At 42.2% G+C, this 17,096-nt stretch overlaps 1 protein-coding gene across 29 annotated transcripts in view; it reads right to left on the bottom strand.

Annotated features, from left to right (window-relative positions):
• The window catches only part of ank2b (ankyrin 2b, neuronal), a 188,743-nt gene that overhangs the window by 91,408 nt on the left and 80,239 nt on the right, over positions 1-17,096 (bottom strand). For 12 of the 29 annotated variants that reach the window (XM_034856379.1, XM_034856396.1, XM_034856391.1 and 9 more), the window contains exon 1: positions 1,006-1,237. The exons of 2 other annotated variants lie outside the window; for them this stretch is intronic. In XM_034856379.1, coding sequence (XP_034712270.1) covers positions 1,006-1,146 — 141 coding nt within the window. In that variant the 5' untranslated portion in view covers positions 1,147-1,237. Of the gene's footprint in view, positions 1-1,005; positions 1,238-15,240; positions 15,640-17,096 lie in introns of those variants that run through there. 15 more of the 29 variants (XM_034856397.1, XM_034856401.1, XM_034856402.1 and 12 more) reach the window with 5 other exon arrangements.

Here is a 17,096-nt window from a genome sequence, read left to right as displayed (position 1 = left end):
GACAGGTCAAAACCGGTCACAATCATGTCACCTAACTCAGGAAACTCTATTTAGAAACAACCAAATACTGTTGCGCCACTGACACATTTTGTAACTCTGGAAAAAGCCATAAATTAAGACTCAGCTCCAACCTACATTAGTCTTGTAATGCCTGCAGCGGCATGCCGCTAAAGTCATTATATTGCTTTTCAAATTAGCCACTAGAGTCCACATGCTGCTGTGCGGGGATACTTTAGGAGCAAAAATGTCACACTGGCCTTTAAAGGGTGAGGAGGGGTGACTAAACCCCACCCCAACGCACACACACTTTCACACACACAAGCTCCTTTAAACCATAAACACCTGAATTGTGTATCTATGCACAATTACAACATATAGATAGAGATATAGCGAGTGGGGTTGGGAACTGGTTCAAGCCCCAAAGCAGTGTGGATTGGTAGCTGGAGAGATGCCACTTCACCTCCTGGGCACTGCCAGGTGCTCTTAAGCAAGGCACCGTACCCCCCCCCACGCCCCCCACGCCCCCAACCGCTCAGGGCCCTGGTCCAGCACTGGCACTCACTCTGACATCCCTCCATTTGTGCATGAATAGGTCCTGGGCATGTGTGTGTTTTGCAGGCCTGTGTGTACTGATGCTAACAAAATCAGAGTGTAAATTGTAATTTCCCAACTGGGGATCAATACACAGTATACATTATTATTTCAAATTATACCTGGTAATGCTTATTGCAAGATACAAATCAATATTGGATCAGTCCAGAAGTACTTTACCCATGCTTTCAGTGAAAACAGAAAAATGTATCAGCTACATGCAAGTTGAGCAGCTTGTCATTGACAGATGGAAAAAACAGTCCTGCCATCAAGATTGTGACGGAAATGAAAATCACTGCAGATTTAAAGTTTCTGCTTTGAAAAACAAGTTACTCACAACCTCTTTTATCCGTCCAAAACTACACTAAATTAAAAAGAACACTTCAGGGGTCCTAGTTCTCTACTGCCCCTTACCAGCATCCTTGGAGGCTGCACGGGAAAATGCTCCACACAGTAGAAGTCTGGCAAAGCATTCTGGTCCAGGTTAGACAGGCTCCCGGCAGTCCTCAGGGCCTTGTCCGAGCCGCACACCTTACACATGGCCGCGTTGCCCATGCTGCCCAGGCTATCCCATCAGAACCTAAAGGAATCTAAGTGAGTGCCTCTAATCAGTCCGATAATCTACTCCCGCTCCCCTCCCCCTAAAAACCTTTACCATCCATGGGGGGGCGACCCAATCAGTCCCAGGCAAACCTCACTTGCCTTTGGCTTTCAACGGCGCTCCTGTCCCCTACTACTGCCAGCACAGTCAATGCTAATTCCAACTCTCTGACCATTGACCAACACCCCCCTAACCCGGCTATTTTTACACCCACCAGCCAAGCTATGCATGCGGAGGGAAAGCAGAGAGAGGGTGGTCGGCATTGGGCGGCATGCCAAAACAGGAGGGGCTGGCAGGAGGGGGGGGGGGGCATCACAGACACTAAGCAAGGACTGACACGTCAAATCAAGCACTTTAAATATATTGTTACACTGGCCTGCAAAACAGGGGCAAAATAAATGCTATGTAGATAGATCTGGACAGATACTAGTGATTTAAAGGGGCTGTACGCGAAATACTACCATACAGCGGTCAGTGTAACCTGCCTCCATGCGACCTTTACACTGACAGTAAACCAAGCCATCCTTTTAACTGCTCACACCTGCTCCCCTGATCTCCAAAAGTGTACTGTTTGGATAAATAAGAATGGCTTTATCCTAGGGCTGGGCGATATATCGATGTATCGATATCGCGATATGAGACGCGATATCGTCTTAGATTTTGGATATATTTTGTAATATGGTAAGGGATTACAGTACAGTGATGTCATTTTCTGAGCTTACCAGACTGTTCTAGCTGCTCTATGATCTACCTTTACCCACTATTAGTCAACCATGCAACATCATCGCAATATCGACATTGAGGTATTTGGTCAAGAATATCGTGATATTTGATTTTCTCAATATCGCCCAGCCCTACTTTGTCCTTTAGCAAGAACATTACAGAAGGCCACACTGAATAATTTTTTTCCAATTTGGCATAAGTCTTGGATTGTTATGGCAAGTCTGATAGGCTATATACGGATTCAATGTACAAATATAAATATGAGTACTGGTGGTCATTGTAAGAGTTGACCCATACAGTTTTTTTGGACTTTTCAAGTTTTTTTTACTCTATTTACCCCATGTCATGGACATGTAATGGAAGCAGGCAGGGTCTTTAGCTAATGCGGATCTGTGTCAGACTGTAGCCCCAGAGCACAGCTGTATTGATTCAGTTGGACTGAATAAAAATTATAGTCACACAGACCTTTCCACGGCGATTGATTTGTTCCCAGAAGTAACGGTATGCTGTGTAATAGAAGCTTCAGACGTCCCTTAATGTCAGTCCACATGTCTTATCCTCAGTCAGAGGCTGTTTATTCACTGTCTGATAACATCAGGGACGTAAATGTCCCCATTGTCTTTGCACTCTTCTAGGTCCCGACACAATACACTCACTGTTTAAAACATCGTCGCAACAATTCTCATTCACTGAATATGTTAGCCTCGTTAGAAAGACGTCTCATTGTTGAGTCACAGAAACCACATTGGAGTTTTCTATGAATGAATGAATGTAAACTGCCCACAACAAGCACATAGTCATCACGTTTCCCATATGGGACAAAATCCCAAGCTTTGTAGTTGAAGGATAGGACTGAAAACCATCTATCCAATTTAAAAAACAACAACATTGCAATAGTCAAAAGGAGAGAAACCTAAAAGCAAGAGCCATCAATTTTTTTGCATCATAAAGAGAAAGATACATCCTAACATTGGGTATAATGGCAACCAAACCTCTTCTCTCAGCCTGGGCCTATTTTCCAGAGTGTTATGTCACTCTAAAAAACACACTTTTAGCGTGTATAGAGCATATTTTCACATGTTAATCAATAAATAATGTGTTTTATTTCAACCAAAAGTTGAGTTGTAATGGCTGTAAAAGTGGAAAGATGACCCAAAAAGGCTTTTCCATACGACTTGTATAGTGTATTTTGCAATGCTTAAATTGCTGTTTATTTACATGGAGTCTGGTGGGTGGAGCAAATGCAATTTTGTGGCTGTTTGTAAGTTTAAAATAAGATCTAACTCTTTAACAGAAAGGTCAACCTGCTTAGAAATCTTTCCCATAATGTTGTCAGACACTTAGAATATTAATCTGAGCCTGTCAGCATCACTGCTTTTTGGAATTCATGGTCAATAACAGTCATTTATATACAATTATACCTAATATTTTAGTTAAAAAAGCTGAATTTATGAATTATTTTGACTATTAGCTAAGACCAGAGGAACATACAGATGAGTTTTGTCAGAAATTAAACTGATTAAGTGATTGTATGGAATCCAATCAATTTATTGTGGTAATTTGGTTAAAAAGAAAGCCATATTTCAGATATAGACATTTTTTAAAGGGGTCAAATTTGACCCGAGGACAACAGGAGGGTTAAGTGGACCGTAGCACACCATAGTCAACTTTATTCAAATGAAACGTAATTTCCCATAAAATAGCGGCTAGGGGAAATGCTGACTGGCTAGTAGTCTTGGAAAACCACAAGCCATAGTGGCTGGTGGGTTAAAAAGTTAATTTAGTGCTATTTTCAAATCATGATGAGTTCACTTAACACTTCCTAGCTTAAAAATGTGTTTAAATTTGCAGGTAGTGCACACATATTCATGCCAAATACTAGCAGCCACAATCTACAAATACTTTGGTACACACACACACACACACTGCTCCATAGTGTGTATTGCACACAACTAAGCTTGGCATTCCACTGAACGATTTTAGTTTCATTAACCTTTTCCTGGATGTAATCTCGTTAATGTAACTCTCTAAACAGCCATCATCTGCCGAAACACTCATTCAATTAACGCCCTGAACTAATTAGGCCATGTGTGTGTGTGTGTGTGTGTGTGTGTGGTGGAAAGAGACAAAGGTCAAACCTGGCTTTGTGCTAGTAGGCAATAGAATTTCTTCAAGTCATCACCAGTTTGAACAATGGCTCCACAAGGCCCAGAGAACCCCCCCCCCCTTCCCCCCCTCCCCTCCTCCTCTCCTCTCCCATCCCACCCCCTGCCCCCCCCCCCCCCCCCCCCCCCCCCCCCCCCCCCCCCCCCCCCCCCCCCCCCCCCCCCCCCCCCCCCCCCCCCCCCCCTCTGTGGGTCTGTAATCCACTGGGTGGGGCAGGCATAGACAACCAACCCTTTTAATCTGTGATCGACCATATGGCTCAGTGGTTGCAGGAGTGGATGGCGGGGGGGGGGGTCCTCTGGGCTTAATGTTCCCGCTGTGGGGGGAAACAGGATGCCCGTGGGTGTGTGCAATAGTTGTATGAAAGGATTTACGCGTGTGTGTACGTCCAACGTTTCCTACTGTGAATGCATTAGAGTTCAACTGGACACAATGCTAACATAGCCAAAGCTAACGCTAGGTTAAAGCTGGACTGGTGCTCGACTTCAGTATCAGGGGACTTGTAATGCAGCGGGGGGGTGCGGCAAACACAAATCCGGGATTTATTATTTCAAACATGTATCAAGCACATCACTGCTACATGTAAATACATGTATTAATCAGTATTAGGTACACTCAGCAGGGTCAATCTATAAGGAGTAGGCGCTAGTGTAACATGCTATGCAATGAGTAAAAGATAACATGAATTATAGAAGTGTGAGGCCAAGTTGCTATGGAAACACAGATTTGGAAGCTATCATGAAATTTTGAATTTCCACCACGAATAAGAAAGATAACAGAGCTAGTATAAAGCTTCTAAATAAGTAATTTACACCTGGTATTAAAATGCATCCTGGATATGTAATGTAGATAATAGTTATTGTATTTAACACCACAACCATGTGAATGGAGGTAACTGTTGACACAATACAGCAACGTCAGCTGTTTAAATTAGCCGGATCCACGGTTACACCTCATTATCTCCAAATTCTCCCAAAAAATGAGTGCTCACTAAAACGTAAAGTAGCTAAATCTTGACTTCCGCGAAAAGGACTTCTCAAGCTAAGCTCCTTTGGGTGATCTTTCCCCTTGCATAACTAAGCCACACCATCATCTGCTATACTGCACTTCCAGTCCCTACTGTGGTCCACATCACCGTAACATAGTGGTCTGATGTGTTCCGTGTCTTGTAGTGCCATAGCAACCAGATTATAGATGCTCTAATCCAGGATTTCGCCAATCCCAGTTCAGCATTGACAGTGGGACATGGTCAGCATCCATGTATCGTCGTGTGTGTGTCGGGGTGGGGGGGAGTGTGTGTGAAAATTCCACCCAAAAAGCATCCAAATCCACAACAATGAGTTGTCTTTTGGGGACAAGCACATGTTCTTCCGAGGTTTATCTCATTCAATTTTTTGTCCATCAAGGGACATGCTGCAGAAATTAATTGAATCATTTCTTATTAATTTATGATTACTGTAGTCCAACGATTGAGATAAAGTGACACGCCTTAACACAGACAGAGAGCGTGGACACATGGAGGCAGTGATTAACATCTCCACCACAAACATCCCCCCCCCCCCCCGTATTGCATCAGCTGAGCACCCAGCTGTGGCCTGAGATTAGATGTTAAAACAGACAGGCGAGTGGTTTTGCCAGCAGCTAAATAATGTAATGCTCCAAGGGGGGGGTTTCAGTGCAGCATCCAAACCAACCCAGATGGAATGGCCTAGATGAAAAAAAAGAAAACATTTTAATATAGTAAACTGTCCCACTGAGGGAGCTAGAGCAGGCTGTCACACCCGGATTTTGCACTCCGAGGCCAAAGTTCAACTAATTTGAGCTTTGCTGTCAATGTACAGACATGTATGCATGGCCAGATACAAGGACCGGGGCTGCAGTACTCCAGTCCGGACTTGGACTCGAGTCCGGACTCAAGACCGTTTTCCTATGGTCTTGGACTTGTCTCGGACTCGCTGGTACTTGGACTCGGACTTGTCCCGGTCTCGGCCACTGGTCTTGCCTAAAGCGGCTTTGGGTCTCGACCGAGTCCAGGTTTCTTTATTATGTGAATATATATATACATGTGTATTATGTCTTTTCTAAACTACCTATCTGTGGCAAAGCAATATTGTCATTTAGTTGCCTACTGTAGCAGTATGATTTCTAATGCTGCTATTATGAGGTATCATCCTATGTCATTATGTTTTTGTCAGATTAGATTATATATAATATAGTAATTAGATTATATATAAGGAGAAGGGTTGAGTGACACTGTTTTTGCTGTTATATCAACAAATAACCCACAAATATTGTCTTATAATGATAATGTTATGCATGAGACTTTTTCTATGTCCTGGACTCGATCTTTACTTGGACTCAAATTCTTTTGGACTCAGTCTTGACTTGGTCTCAAATAGTCCTGGTCTTGGACTTGTCTTGAACTGGACAGCCCTGCCAAGGACACTTTGACGTGGGACTGCCGGGACCTTTTCAGGACTGCTGCTCTGTGTCAACAAACTTAAACGTAGTTAAGTTAGAATAATAAGTATAAAAATGAAAGTTTATGGACGTAATAGTGCTTTTACTGACAGTACATACTGATGACTCACACATGCAGTGTGTATGTGCGCCTGGCAAGCCATTTCTACAGGATTATTTGTCCATTTGTGTCCCTCTCCATGCTTTTCTAACGGCTTTTACATAGAGCTGTAGTAAATAGTGTGTGCAAAACCCATTAAGGATCCCTTTTGTATTATATTTTGCATCTGCAAACTGCATATCAAGCCTAATAAAAGCTCTGGAAATGTTCCAGCTGAGGTTCATTTACTCAGAACTTTGTAAAAGGTTAATACGTAAATGCACAATGTCACAACACAATTGACCATAAAAAAAACAAAAACAACCGTGGCGAAAATGGCAAATGGATTATTAATGCTCTGGGGCCCTGCAGCGGATTAGTCCTACACCATCACTCTCCTGTCATACTTCAGATGGAGAAAGGGAATGAAAGAGCCAGAGAAGAGGGACACTAGGCGGGGGGGGGGGGTATGTTATTGTTCAATTCATTACAATTAGGCTCTGAATGGAGTATCATTGCAACTCTTCTGGGTGAGTCTGACAAGTAATTAAGTATGAAATGTGAGAGCCAAACACGTTTTTAAGATTTGAAGTTTCCAGTTGAAAAAGCTGGGTCCGTAGTCAAGGCAACTGCGGTCCTGCCGTCAAAGTGATGTAGAGGTTCTTTCTCTTTAAACACTGCAGATGAACTGGAACATTCTTTGATGTATTAGGTTAGGGTTAGGGTTAGGGTTAGGGTTAGGGTTAGGTTACGCTCCTGGATTGGGATAAAAACCTGCTCTGGTTTATTGGCATTTCTTTAAACCAATCACAATCGTCTTCGCCGGGGCTAAGATCCTCAGCCTCGGGAAGGAACTTGTTTTGGTGGAACATGTGTAGGTGGTTTTAGTCATGCAACAGAAAACTGAGATCGGTCTAGCTAGCTGTCGGGATTGACCCTGCAGAGATCTGAGGACCAGGTAACCATAGTCCTCAGATTGGACAGATAGTCTAGCTAGCTGTCTGGATTTACCCTGCAGAGATCTGAGGACCAGGTAACCATAGTCCTCAGATTGGACAGATAGTCTAGCTAGCTGTCTGGATTTACTGGTCCTTGTAAATCATAGTGTGGTCTAGACCTACTCTATCTGTGTTGTCTCCAGATAACTCTTGTTATGAATGATACTTTAAATAAAACTGAATTGAATTGAATCCCCGACTGATTAAAGCTGTGCTGCTTTAAATGCGAATTATTTTACTAAAACAAATTGAATCTTTGTGGTCTTACAGGTTCTTAGCTGTCGGCACTATGGAGACGAAATCTTAGGTAGGTGGAAGTGACTGGCCGATATTTACTATAAAACCTTGCACATGTGGAAAGAGACAGAGGCATTGGTATACATTTGGTTTAGTCAACTTTAGCAGCAACCTGCTTTACTGCAGTTGGAGACGGCAGCAAGGGGGAGGGGGGGGGGGAAACCAGAGAGAAGGAGGGAGTGTGACAGCAAACATGATCGAGAGAAGGGTTAGACTCCTTGCAGCTTTCTGGCTGTATTATACCTGCAGAGGAGACGCACTTGACAAAGAGAGACGGACTAAACCAGCTTACGTAACACGGTCTCCATTCAAATGCATGAAGAGTCTTAGTTTAGATCTGTCAGATGACAAGAAGAACTCGGAGCTGAATAATAACAAAATGGAGAGACAGATGGTCTGGACAACAGATGAAATAATGGGTGTATGATCTTAATCTGCACTGGCTGCATAGATCTCTAGGAGGAATGTGTAAAGGGGTTTAAAATGTTCTGTGGCTGCATCCTTCACCACATGTCAGCATGGACATCATTTTAAATGTCTACTGCAATATCAGCTGTGCAGAGGTCACATGAGGTGCACCCCAGGCCAAAACACACGTGACAGCTACTCTAACTTTTCCTTAGCTGTAGCCTAAAACACACACTTAGGCTTGAGACGTTAGCTCAGTTAACCAATGTAACTATGGGCTAGTTAAGAAACCAGCGGGCTCATTTTAGAAAGCAGCTAAAGTTAGGGTGGATGGAGCTAAAATCACAAAAAAATAAGTTTTGTTGCTGGATATAGAACGTTTTTCCTTGCAGTTGTGTCACTAAATGCTTGCTCTTGGGGGGCAATTGTTGGGTCTTTGTAAATTATAGAGTGTGGTCTAGACCTGTTCTATCTGTAAAGTGTCCTGAGAGAACTTATGCTATGATTTGACATAAAAGAATTATTATACAATTGCATTAAACTGAATTCAACTTGAAGTGGCCAAAGTCAACAGTCACTGTAGTAATACTTTAAATAATGGCCAAGACTTCTAATTACTGAAAGGGATTTACAATTTTTTTTTTCATGTTTGTGGTGGACATTGCATCCTATGGAAGAGGATAATGGCCACATGTGAAAGATCTAAGTCTAAATAATTATTTCTTTAAGTTGAAAAATTCTTCTAGTATTCTGAGAATGAAATCAGAATTCTGAGACTATTTTTAAAGTTTTTTTGGTTGTTTTTTAAAAGTCTGCGAACGAAGTCCGAATTTTGAGATTAGAGTCAGAATTCACAATTCAAACGTAGAACTCAATACTTGTTTTCACATGTGGCTCGAATCCTTTTACGCTGTATCCAAACACAACATTTGTGCAATTTTCCTTTAATGGCTGGCGGATGGTTATGATTTGTTTTTTTGTAAAACAGCGCTATTTTGTGCATTCATATCATTTTGTAATACTGTAAATTCTCAAATAATAGAGACTCCAACATTAGCTGAATAAATGTCCTGCATAAATAATGTCCAGCTGCTTATAAAGGCTGGGAAAAAGAACATCAATGATGTACTTTTGTCAACTTGTATTCTGTCATGTCTTGCTTACTAAAAAAGTGGACTTCTCCTTTTGACTTACACACTCTAAGTCAGTAAAGAAGTAAGTTTTGCGTTCGAGTAAGCAAGCCTGTATTCCAATTTATACAGTATGTACATCTCAGTGGGGCCTACTGTGTATTTAGGTAACATTGGATAGTCTCTTCTAATGTAGGATAGTACTACATACAAATATTTAAGTGCATGCCACTGCGCCCTACAGTAATTAATTCATTTAGAGCCCAGAGGTAGTTAAGTTACGAGGATGACTACATTACACATTAACATCCGTTGACTTTTTAGACTCATGTGCTACTTGAAGTGTTGATCAAACACATTTAACATTGAACTCTCCAGTCTTATTAAAGGCTATTTCATCAATTCACAGACAGTCACTTGAACACACCTGCAGTGGCATTACAAATTAGGGTGTGGGGAGAAGGGAGAAATTGCACGGTGTGTTTCAGTGTAATGAGGCTACTGAAACGCTGCAACATCCGCTCCAGAATGCCAGTGGAGAACATTAAACTACAAGAGACCTTCATTGAGATTTATTGTGACGTGAGGCTGGCAGTGTGTGACAAATAAATCCTCTGCCTCGGGACATTATTTCTCATCTGGGGAAAGAGTCAAATCTGTGATTTAGGTACCTGAACATGTCTTTGATCAATACTATTTGATAGTCATATTTAATAGGATTCATTTGTGGGGAGAACATCTCTCCGAAGGTCCAGACACCATTGAATGTGAATATTTTGCCACTCAGAGAGAGAGGGAGAGAGAGAAAGAGAGAGAGAGATTCACATTCGTGCATTAATCCTGCTGTCAAATCAGCATCTTGATATGCCACACCTGGGAGGTGGATGGATTCTCTCGGCAATGGAGAAGTGCTCACTAACACAGATATTTAGACAGATTTGTGAAAAACATTTGAGAGAAATAAGCCTTTTGTGCACATAGAAAAGGTCTTTGAAAAAATGGGGGCAAAACACAAGTTTATAATTACAATAATTTGTTCATTGTAGTGTGTCTCTTAAAAAAAAGAGCAGAATGCTGTTGTTTCAACTGTTGTTACAACTGTTGTACTGGTTGAATGAGGACTGTGTTACTGATAAGGTTTTGCTGTTAAAATGGAGTAAATGTTGAGTTTCCATTAACATCAACAGTGATAATAATAGATATTAATACTAATTAATGACAGTCTCTAATATCAACCTGTTTAAAATAATGGATTGGTTCTCTTTGCATATTGACCTTAGTGGTCCCCTAATACTGTCTCTGAAGTCTCTTTTATATAGACCTTAGTGGTCCCCTAATACTGTATCTGAAGTCTCTTTATATACACCTTAGTGGTCCCCCAATACTGTATCTGAAGTCTCTTTTATATAGACCTTAGTGGTCCCTAATACTGTATCTGAAGTCTCTTTTATATAGACCTTAGTGGTCCCCTAATACTGTATCTGAAGTCTCTTTTATATTGACCTTAGTGGTCCCCTAATACTGCATCTGAAGTCTCTTTTATAAAGACCTTAGTGGTCCCCTAATACTGTATCTGAAGTGTCTCTTTTATATAGACCTTAGTGGTCCCTTATGACCTCATAAGGAGCAAGATTCCAGATCGGCCCATTTGAGCTTTCATTTCATCAACCTATTTAAAATAATGGATTGGTTCTCTTTGCATATTGACCTTAGTGGTCCCCTAATACTGTCTCTGAAGTCTCTTTTATATAGACCTTAGTGGTCCCCTAATACTGTATCTGAAGTCTCTTTATATACACCTTAGTGGTCCCCCAATACTGTATCTGAAGTCTCTTTTATATAGACCTTAGTGGTCCCTAATACTGTATCTGAAGTCTCTTTTATATAGACCTTAGTGGTCCCCTAATACTGTATCTGAAGTCTCTTTTATATTGACCTTAGTGGTCCCCTAATACTGCATCTGAAGTCTCTTTTATAAAGACCTTAGTGGTCCCCTAATACTGTATCTGAAGTGTCTCTTTTATATAGACCTTAGTGGTCCCTTATGACCTCATAAGGAGCAAGATTCCAGATCGGCCCATTTGAGCTTTCATTTTCTCAAAGGCAGAGGAGGATACCCAGGGCTCGGGTTACACCTGTCATCATTCCTTGTCTCTGGGGGGCCATAGGCAGGCTGGGGGGAACTTTAAATAATGTTAAAAAATCTCGTAAAGTGATATTTTCATGCCATGGGACCTTTAAGGTAAATTATGTTTCTTTCTTAACTCTCAAAACTGCCTTAATAAGACTACAAGTTCATGTTGTATGTAGACGATAGTGTCTTCTACGCAGGTGAAAAACCGTAAGATAGTATAATATCAATAAAACTTTGGCCAACATTGCCTGCAATCGTTTTTTTTTTTAAACAATATGATGCATCTCAAGGGGTTTATCCTAATAATAATACAAAAAAAGTAAAATTTTGAACAACAGAATTAAAGTCTAAGCATTTAAAGCATTTACAGACCTGGGCCAGATGACCTCTTAGCATGTAACACACAGACACAGATGAATTTACCCTGCAGCCATGATGACGTGTTTGAGAGGATATACAATAATAAGTCCACATGTTGCATGTATTTCATAACAACATTAGCCATGCTTTGTCCATGCCAAGCCCTCTGATATCCACTAAGTGCCATTTACATGGGGTTAATAGATTCCAGCAGGGCCTGACCACTGGTGATAAAACTGGTTAGCAGTGTGGATGTTTATGTGATGTAAATGTCTGCCCTCCGGCCCTGCAGGACAATCCACCAAAATGAATCTATTAATCACTTTTAGGTGTGTGTGTGTGTGTGTGTGTGTGTCTGTGTGTGTGTGTGTGTGTGTGTGGGGACAGAAACAGAGAGAGCACACCAGTAATCCCATGTGATAATCCCACGGGCAGAGCAGGGAGGGAACAGAGAAAACACTAACAACACAGCAGCTCTTCATCCAAACACATCCAAAGGTCAGGGATAGGCTTTAGTTTTGAAAGATGTTATTTTGATGCCAAATGATGTTCTGCATCAGAACCATTACCCATCACTTAGTATGCATCAACGGTAGTGCATTTCCAGGATAAAGCTTCAGGATCGAAAGCGACACGCCAAAAATGCTATTCTTTCTTTCTGGGAATGATTGCAAAGATACAGCAACACACAGGCAAGAGCAAATTATGATTAACCAAGTATCAGCTCATTTAAATAGCTTGCGTATTTTATGAACAGTTAACTTCTTTAAAAAATATTTGAGGGTTGGAAATCTACTTACGTATTCTACCAAGACAAGTTCTTTCCCAAGACTATTTTGCCCGGCCACCCCCATTGCGTCGCCCCAAAAACGACTGTGATTGGTTCTTTTTTTTCTTTATCCTATCCACAGCTCTGTGCCAGATGCCAGCTGTTTCACTCAGATTGGATAACGTTCCCAAATATGCTTTTCTAATATCATCCTACGGGGGCAGGAGCTCAGTTTGTAGGGAGTTGGGTCGGGATCCGGGGAGTTGCTGGTTCAAGTCCCAGTCTGGACCAGAGTGTGGAGTGGTAGCTGGAGAGATGCCACTCAGGGTACTGGCAACCAGCTCACTCTCCATTTGAGCATGTGTGTGTGTGTATTTTAGGCCTGTGTGTAGTCTTTGATTACTAATAAGTGTAAATTGTAATTTTCCCACTGGGGGTCATTAAACAGTACTATTATCCTCAATTTCCCCATCACACAATGCCAGCATGTGCTACATCAAGCTGACACTCTGTTACAAATGTGTCAAAAATCAGAAAGGCTACTTCGGTTTTATGAAATATCGAATCCTCTTTTACCCTCCGAGTGTGAGTTAGCCAGTTTTGGCCAGTTCTGGCATGGCCCACAATAGCCAGGCAGAATTAAAGAAATCCATCAATATGTAAAGACAATGCCATTTTCTTCACGTGGAGCCTATAAAAAACTATCATTGTTATAGTATCTTAACACCATGGCGACGGGTAGTTTGCTACTTTATTTGCTTGGAAGGTGTGCATTCATTTGTAGAAACCGGACAGTTTATGATGCACATATTTGTTCCAGCCAAGACTAGCTATTGAGTCAAACAACTCCTTCTTTGCGTAGAGTATTTCTTCGATGCTGCACTATATCTTATAATCATATGGAATGTACAACTTGACTTGTCTGGATATCACTTGTCTGAAATTCAACAGGGATGCCCATTCACCAAGATTTCATCACGCCATTCTCCATTTCCACTACTACAGTAGTATGCAGTGATCCCAGCTAAAAACCTCCTAATGGTCTCTTTTTGTTAGAATATGACAGGGAGGCCTATTATTCTTCAAAATAAATTCAGCAATTCGCATAACTTTCCCAACAGTGCGATGCAAAATACCTATGTACCTATGCGGCCAAAAACAGCATGTCCTGCTATTGTTGAAGCCATTACACTTATTTTTGATTTATACCTCTTCACATGCATGTCATTTATAATCATGCTGACACCTATATTCAAATGATGCTGATGATAAACTCTTTATCATGTTCTTTATCTAAATTCTACATGTAGTGTGTGTATGACTAGATTTTTCAACCCCATTTTGTGAGACAAACGTTCTTTCTCTATGTTTAAAACAAGATTATTCATGTTGCTCTTGCAGATATGCAATAAAGAAACGGATCATTGTGTCAATACAAACGATTGTGCGTTGATTTACGGAGCGCTCCTAAAGTCATCCTGCACAAAATCGTGCAAATACCTAAAGTGGTTTGTTCGAGTAAAGCATCCAATGTGACGTCACCCACCATCTCTCAGCACTACACTCACCAATGCATCCAAAACAGTAGGATGTTGTGTTTAGATGAGCAAATAGGAAAAATACACACTGCGCAGCCTAGCAATGCACCAGAGACTGCTATGCGTAGGTGTAGGAATTTCCCTATACAAGGAGTGTGTTATTATGAAGGTGCCCACCCAGGGAAGGTAGGAGTTCGAACACTGATTGAGTGATTGATGACTTGGTCATTTCTACAACTCTGGCAGGCACAAAATCACAGAATGAGGAGTGGAATGAAGGAGGGATAGAGGAAGATTCTTCAGCCGTGTACATAATGGCATGAGAACAGGGATCAAGCAGGGTGCAATCCCTCCGGCCGTGTCCTGATGGAATCACAGCTCACTGGGATTTGTGATTCTTGTGGTTTTTTGCGGGTGTCAATAGACTGATGGCAGTGATCACAGAACACAGTTCAACGGTCTTCAGTGTTGTGTAATAGAGTGCTAAAAAAGAGTGTTGCCACACCGACCCTTTACACTCTTTTTCACACGCCAGGTGTTTTGTTACACAGACCCGTGTGAGACACCGATTGGTTCGGTTCACTGCTGTTCGATCGCACATGCATTACTCGATGCCTGACTAGATGGACTTTTGTGTGATATGGGATCCTGGGATTTCGCGTGATCTCAAGATATCGCGAAAGTCCAGCTGCCTTGCATGGTAATTACTGAGTAGAAGAAGTAGAAATAGTAATTAGGACACAGATAGTCTGATCGTGATTGCAGTTCCGCAAACTCTTCCGCATTCCTTGATAATGGACACTGATGGAGTCTTCTCTGTTTAGCCAAGGTGAAGTGACACTTTGATGATGAGAAGGTGAAGGGATGACTGGAAGTGGGATGAAGTAACCAGTAAAACACTGATTGGTCACATAGAGTGGGGAAGGGATGAATAGGTGGGTGATTCCAGTAAGTCTGCCCGGTACCTTGCGCTTGCGTTCAGCCCGTTCCCGGGAACGCCTCTTCCTTTCTTTAGCTTTCTCCAGAGCCTTCAGGTCCGGAGGCGGATCCATCTCGGACCTGGCCTTCTTAATGTGAGCCGCGGCGTGAGCCATGGCTGCCCTCTCACTCTTCCCACGCGAATAAAACTAGCTTTTAAATCACTTTCAGTAATCCTCACGAATGCTCGTCTCACTGGCAAAGACGCCAGTCAGCCGAGGAAATAAGCCCCCCCACCACCTCGCAAGGTGCCTTTCTTTTGTGTGCCAAAGCACAAATCACCACAAGAAGATGACAGTGGGAAAAGGATGGAGGTAGAGAAGAAATCCTGGTCCTCTAAGCCACTAGCTCTCTCCACCCAAGCATAGTGTGAGTGCCTGTAAAGCCTCCCTTCCTGCTGCCAGGGTAACTGCATCTGAGACAGGAATAGAGAGAGTAAGAGAGAGAGAGAGAAGAGGGGAGGGCCAGTACACGCCACCAAGGGGTACGATAGGAGACCAATGGAAAGGCAGAGAAGCCTTTCAGAGACAGAGAGGCAAGGAGAGAGCTCCTCCCCTCCCTTTACCGCTCGGGCGGTGGAGGTAGCTAGGGATGCGTTGGGAACCTGGGAAGTCTCTGATGTAGACTCGCCATTCATCATGTGGGGAAGGGGTAGGGGTGTGTGGGGATTATAGAAAGCAGGGTGAGGGAGGAGCCGGAGGAAACCATTTGTGGGAGGGGGATACGAGCATCCGTGACTGCTTTTTGGAAAAACAGCAAGGGCTGTACCACACTTGCAGGAGTCAAAGGGGGGAAACCTGGACTCCAATCAGTGTCTTTAGGCTTCCCTGTTAGCACGTCTGAAGTGGTACAATCCGTGCCATACACACACTCACATAAATACACACGGAAAAACACATAAGTAATTTATTCCTCAAGGATTTGCGCTTTAAATCATGAAAATTCTCAAACTGAATGAAGGCTGAGGTACGGGATCTGTACCAGACTGCAGCAAAGGCATGCTATCTGAACATGCTAACCATTGCTATTTGCAAATATTACAGATGTTTGGTGAAGTGTCTAGGTTGTATGATACATTAGAGGCACTTTAGGACCTAAAATCCAAGTACCAGGACCTCCACCACCTCTATATAATAAATCCTGTAATCCAGAGACAGAAGCGATGAATAGGGCTCAATCTGCAGCACTGACTTGAGAAATAAAGCTGCAATGTGGATCATCCCACACAACCCCTGTCCATGGTGCTGTACTACAGTGCTGCCTGTGTGTTCTAGGCACCACAGCAGAGGATACCTAGCCAGTGTTACCCTTTATTTATAGCACTACCAACATATTCACTGGAATTATCAGCTCTCAGTTCAAGCACCCTTTGAATATAACCAACCCAGCCTACCATAATCTATATTCACACTAAATCCACATCCAGCATTGAATAGAGTCCTCATATAACAGGAAGACATGTTTATCTTTTCCTTGGCCTCACCCTTTTTTGCTTTTTAATACCTTGGCGCCACCTCGTGCCCTGGACCAACATTACACTTCAGAAAAAGGATGGCTAGCCAAACCTAGCTGGGTAGTTCAGGGCAACCAATCAGGAGAAGTCTTCCACAAAGTGAGTATAGGAAGCTTAAAAATAAAATAAAAGCAACATGAATATGTCAATGAGATGGTATCACCAACTATAAAAACATTATTAAATAAGAAGTGCTTTATTACTGGTATAAAGGTCCCATGACATGGTGATGCTTTTACATACAGGTCTTAATGGTCCCCTAATACTGTATCTAAAGTCTCTTTATATAGACCTTAGTGGTCCCCTAATACTGTATCTGAAGTCTCTTTA

The sequence above is a fragment of the Etheostoma cragini genome, chromosome 19 (assembly GCF_013103735.1).
Source record: "Etheostoma cragini isolate CJK2018 chromosome 19, CSU_Ecrag_1.0, whole genome shotgun sequence".
Lineage (NCBI taxonomy): Eukaryota > Metazoa > Chordata > Actinopteri > Perciformes > Percidae > Etheostoma > Etheostoma cragini.
This window is presented reverse-complemented; position numbering and strand designations above follow the sequence as displayed.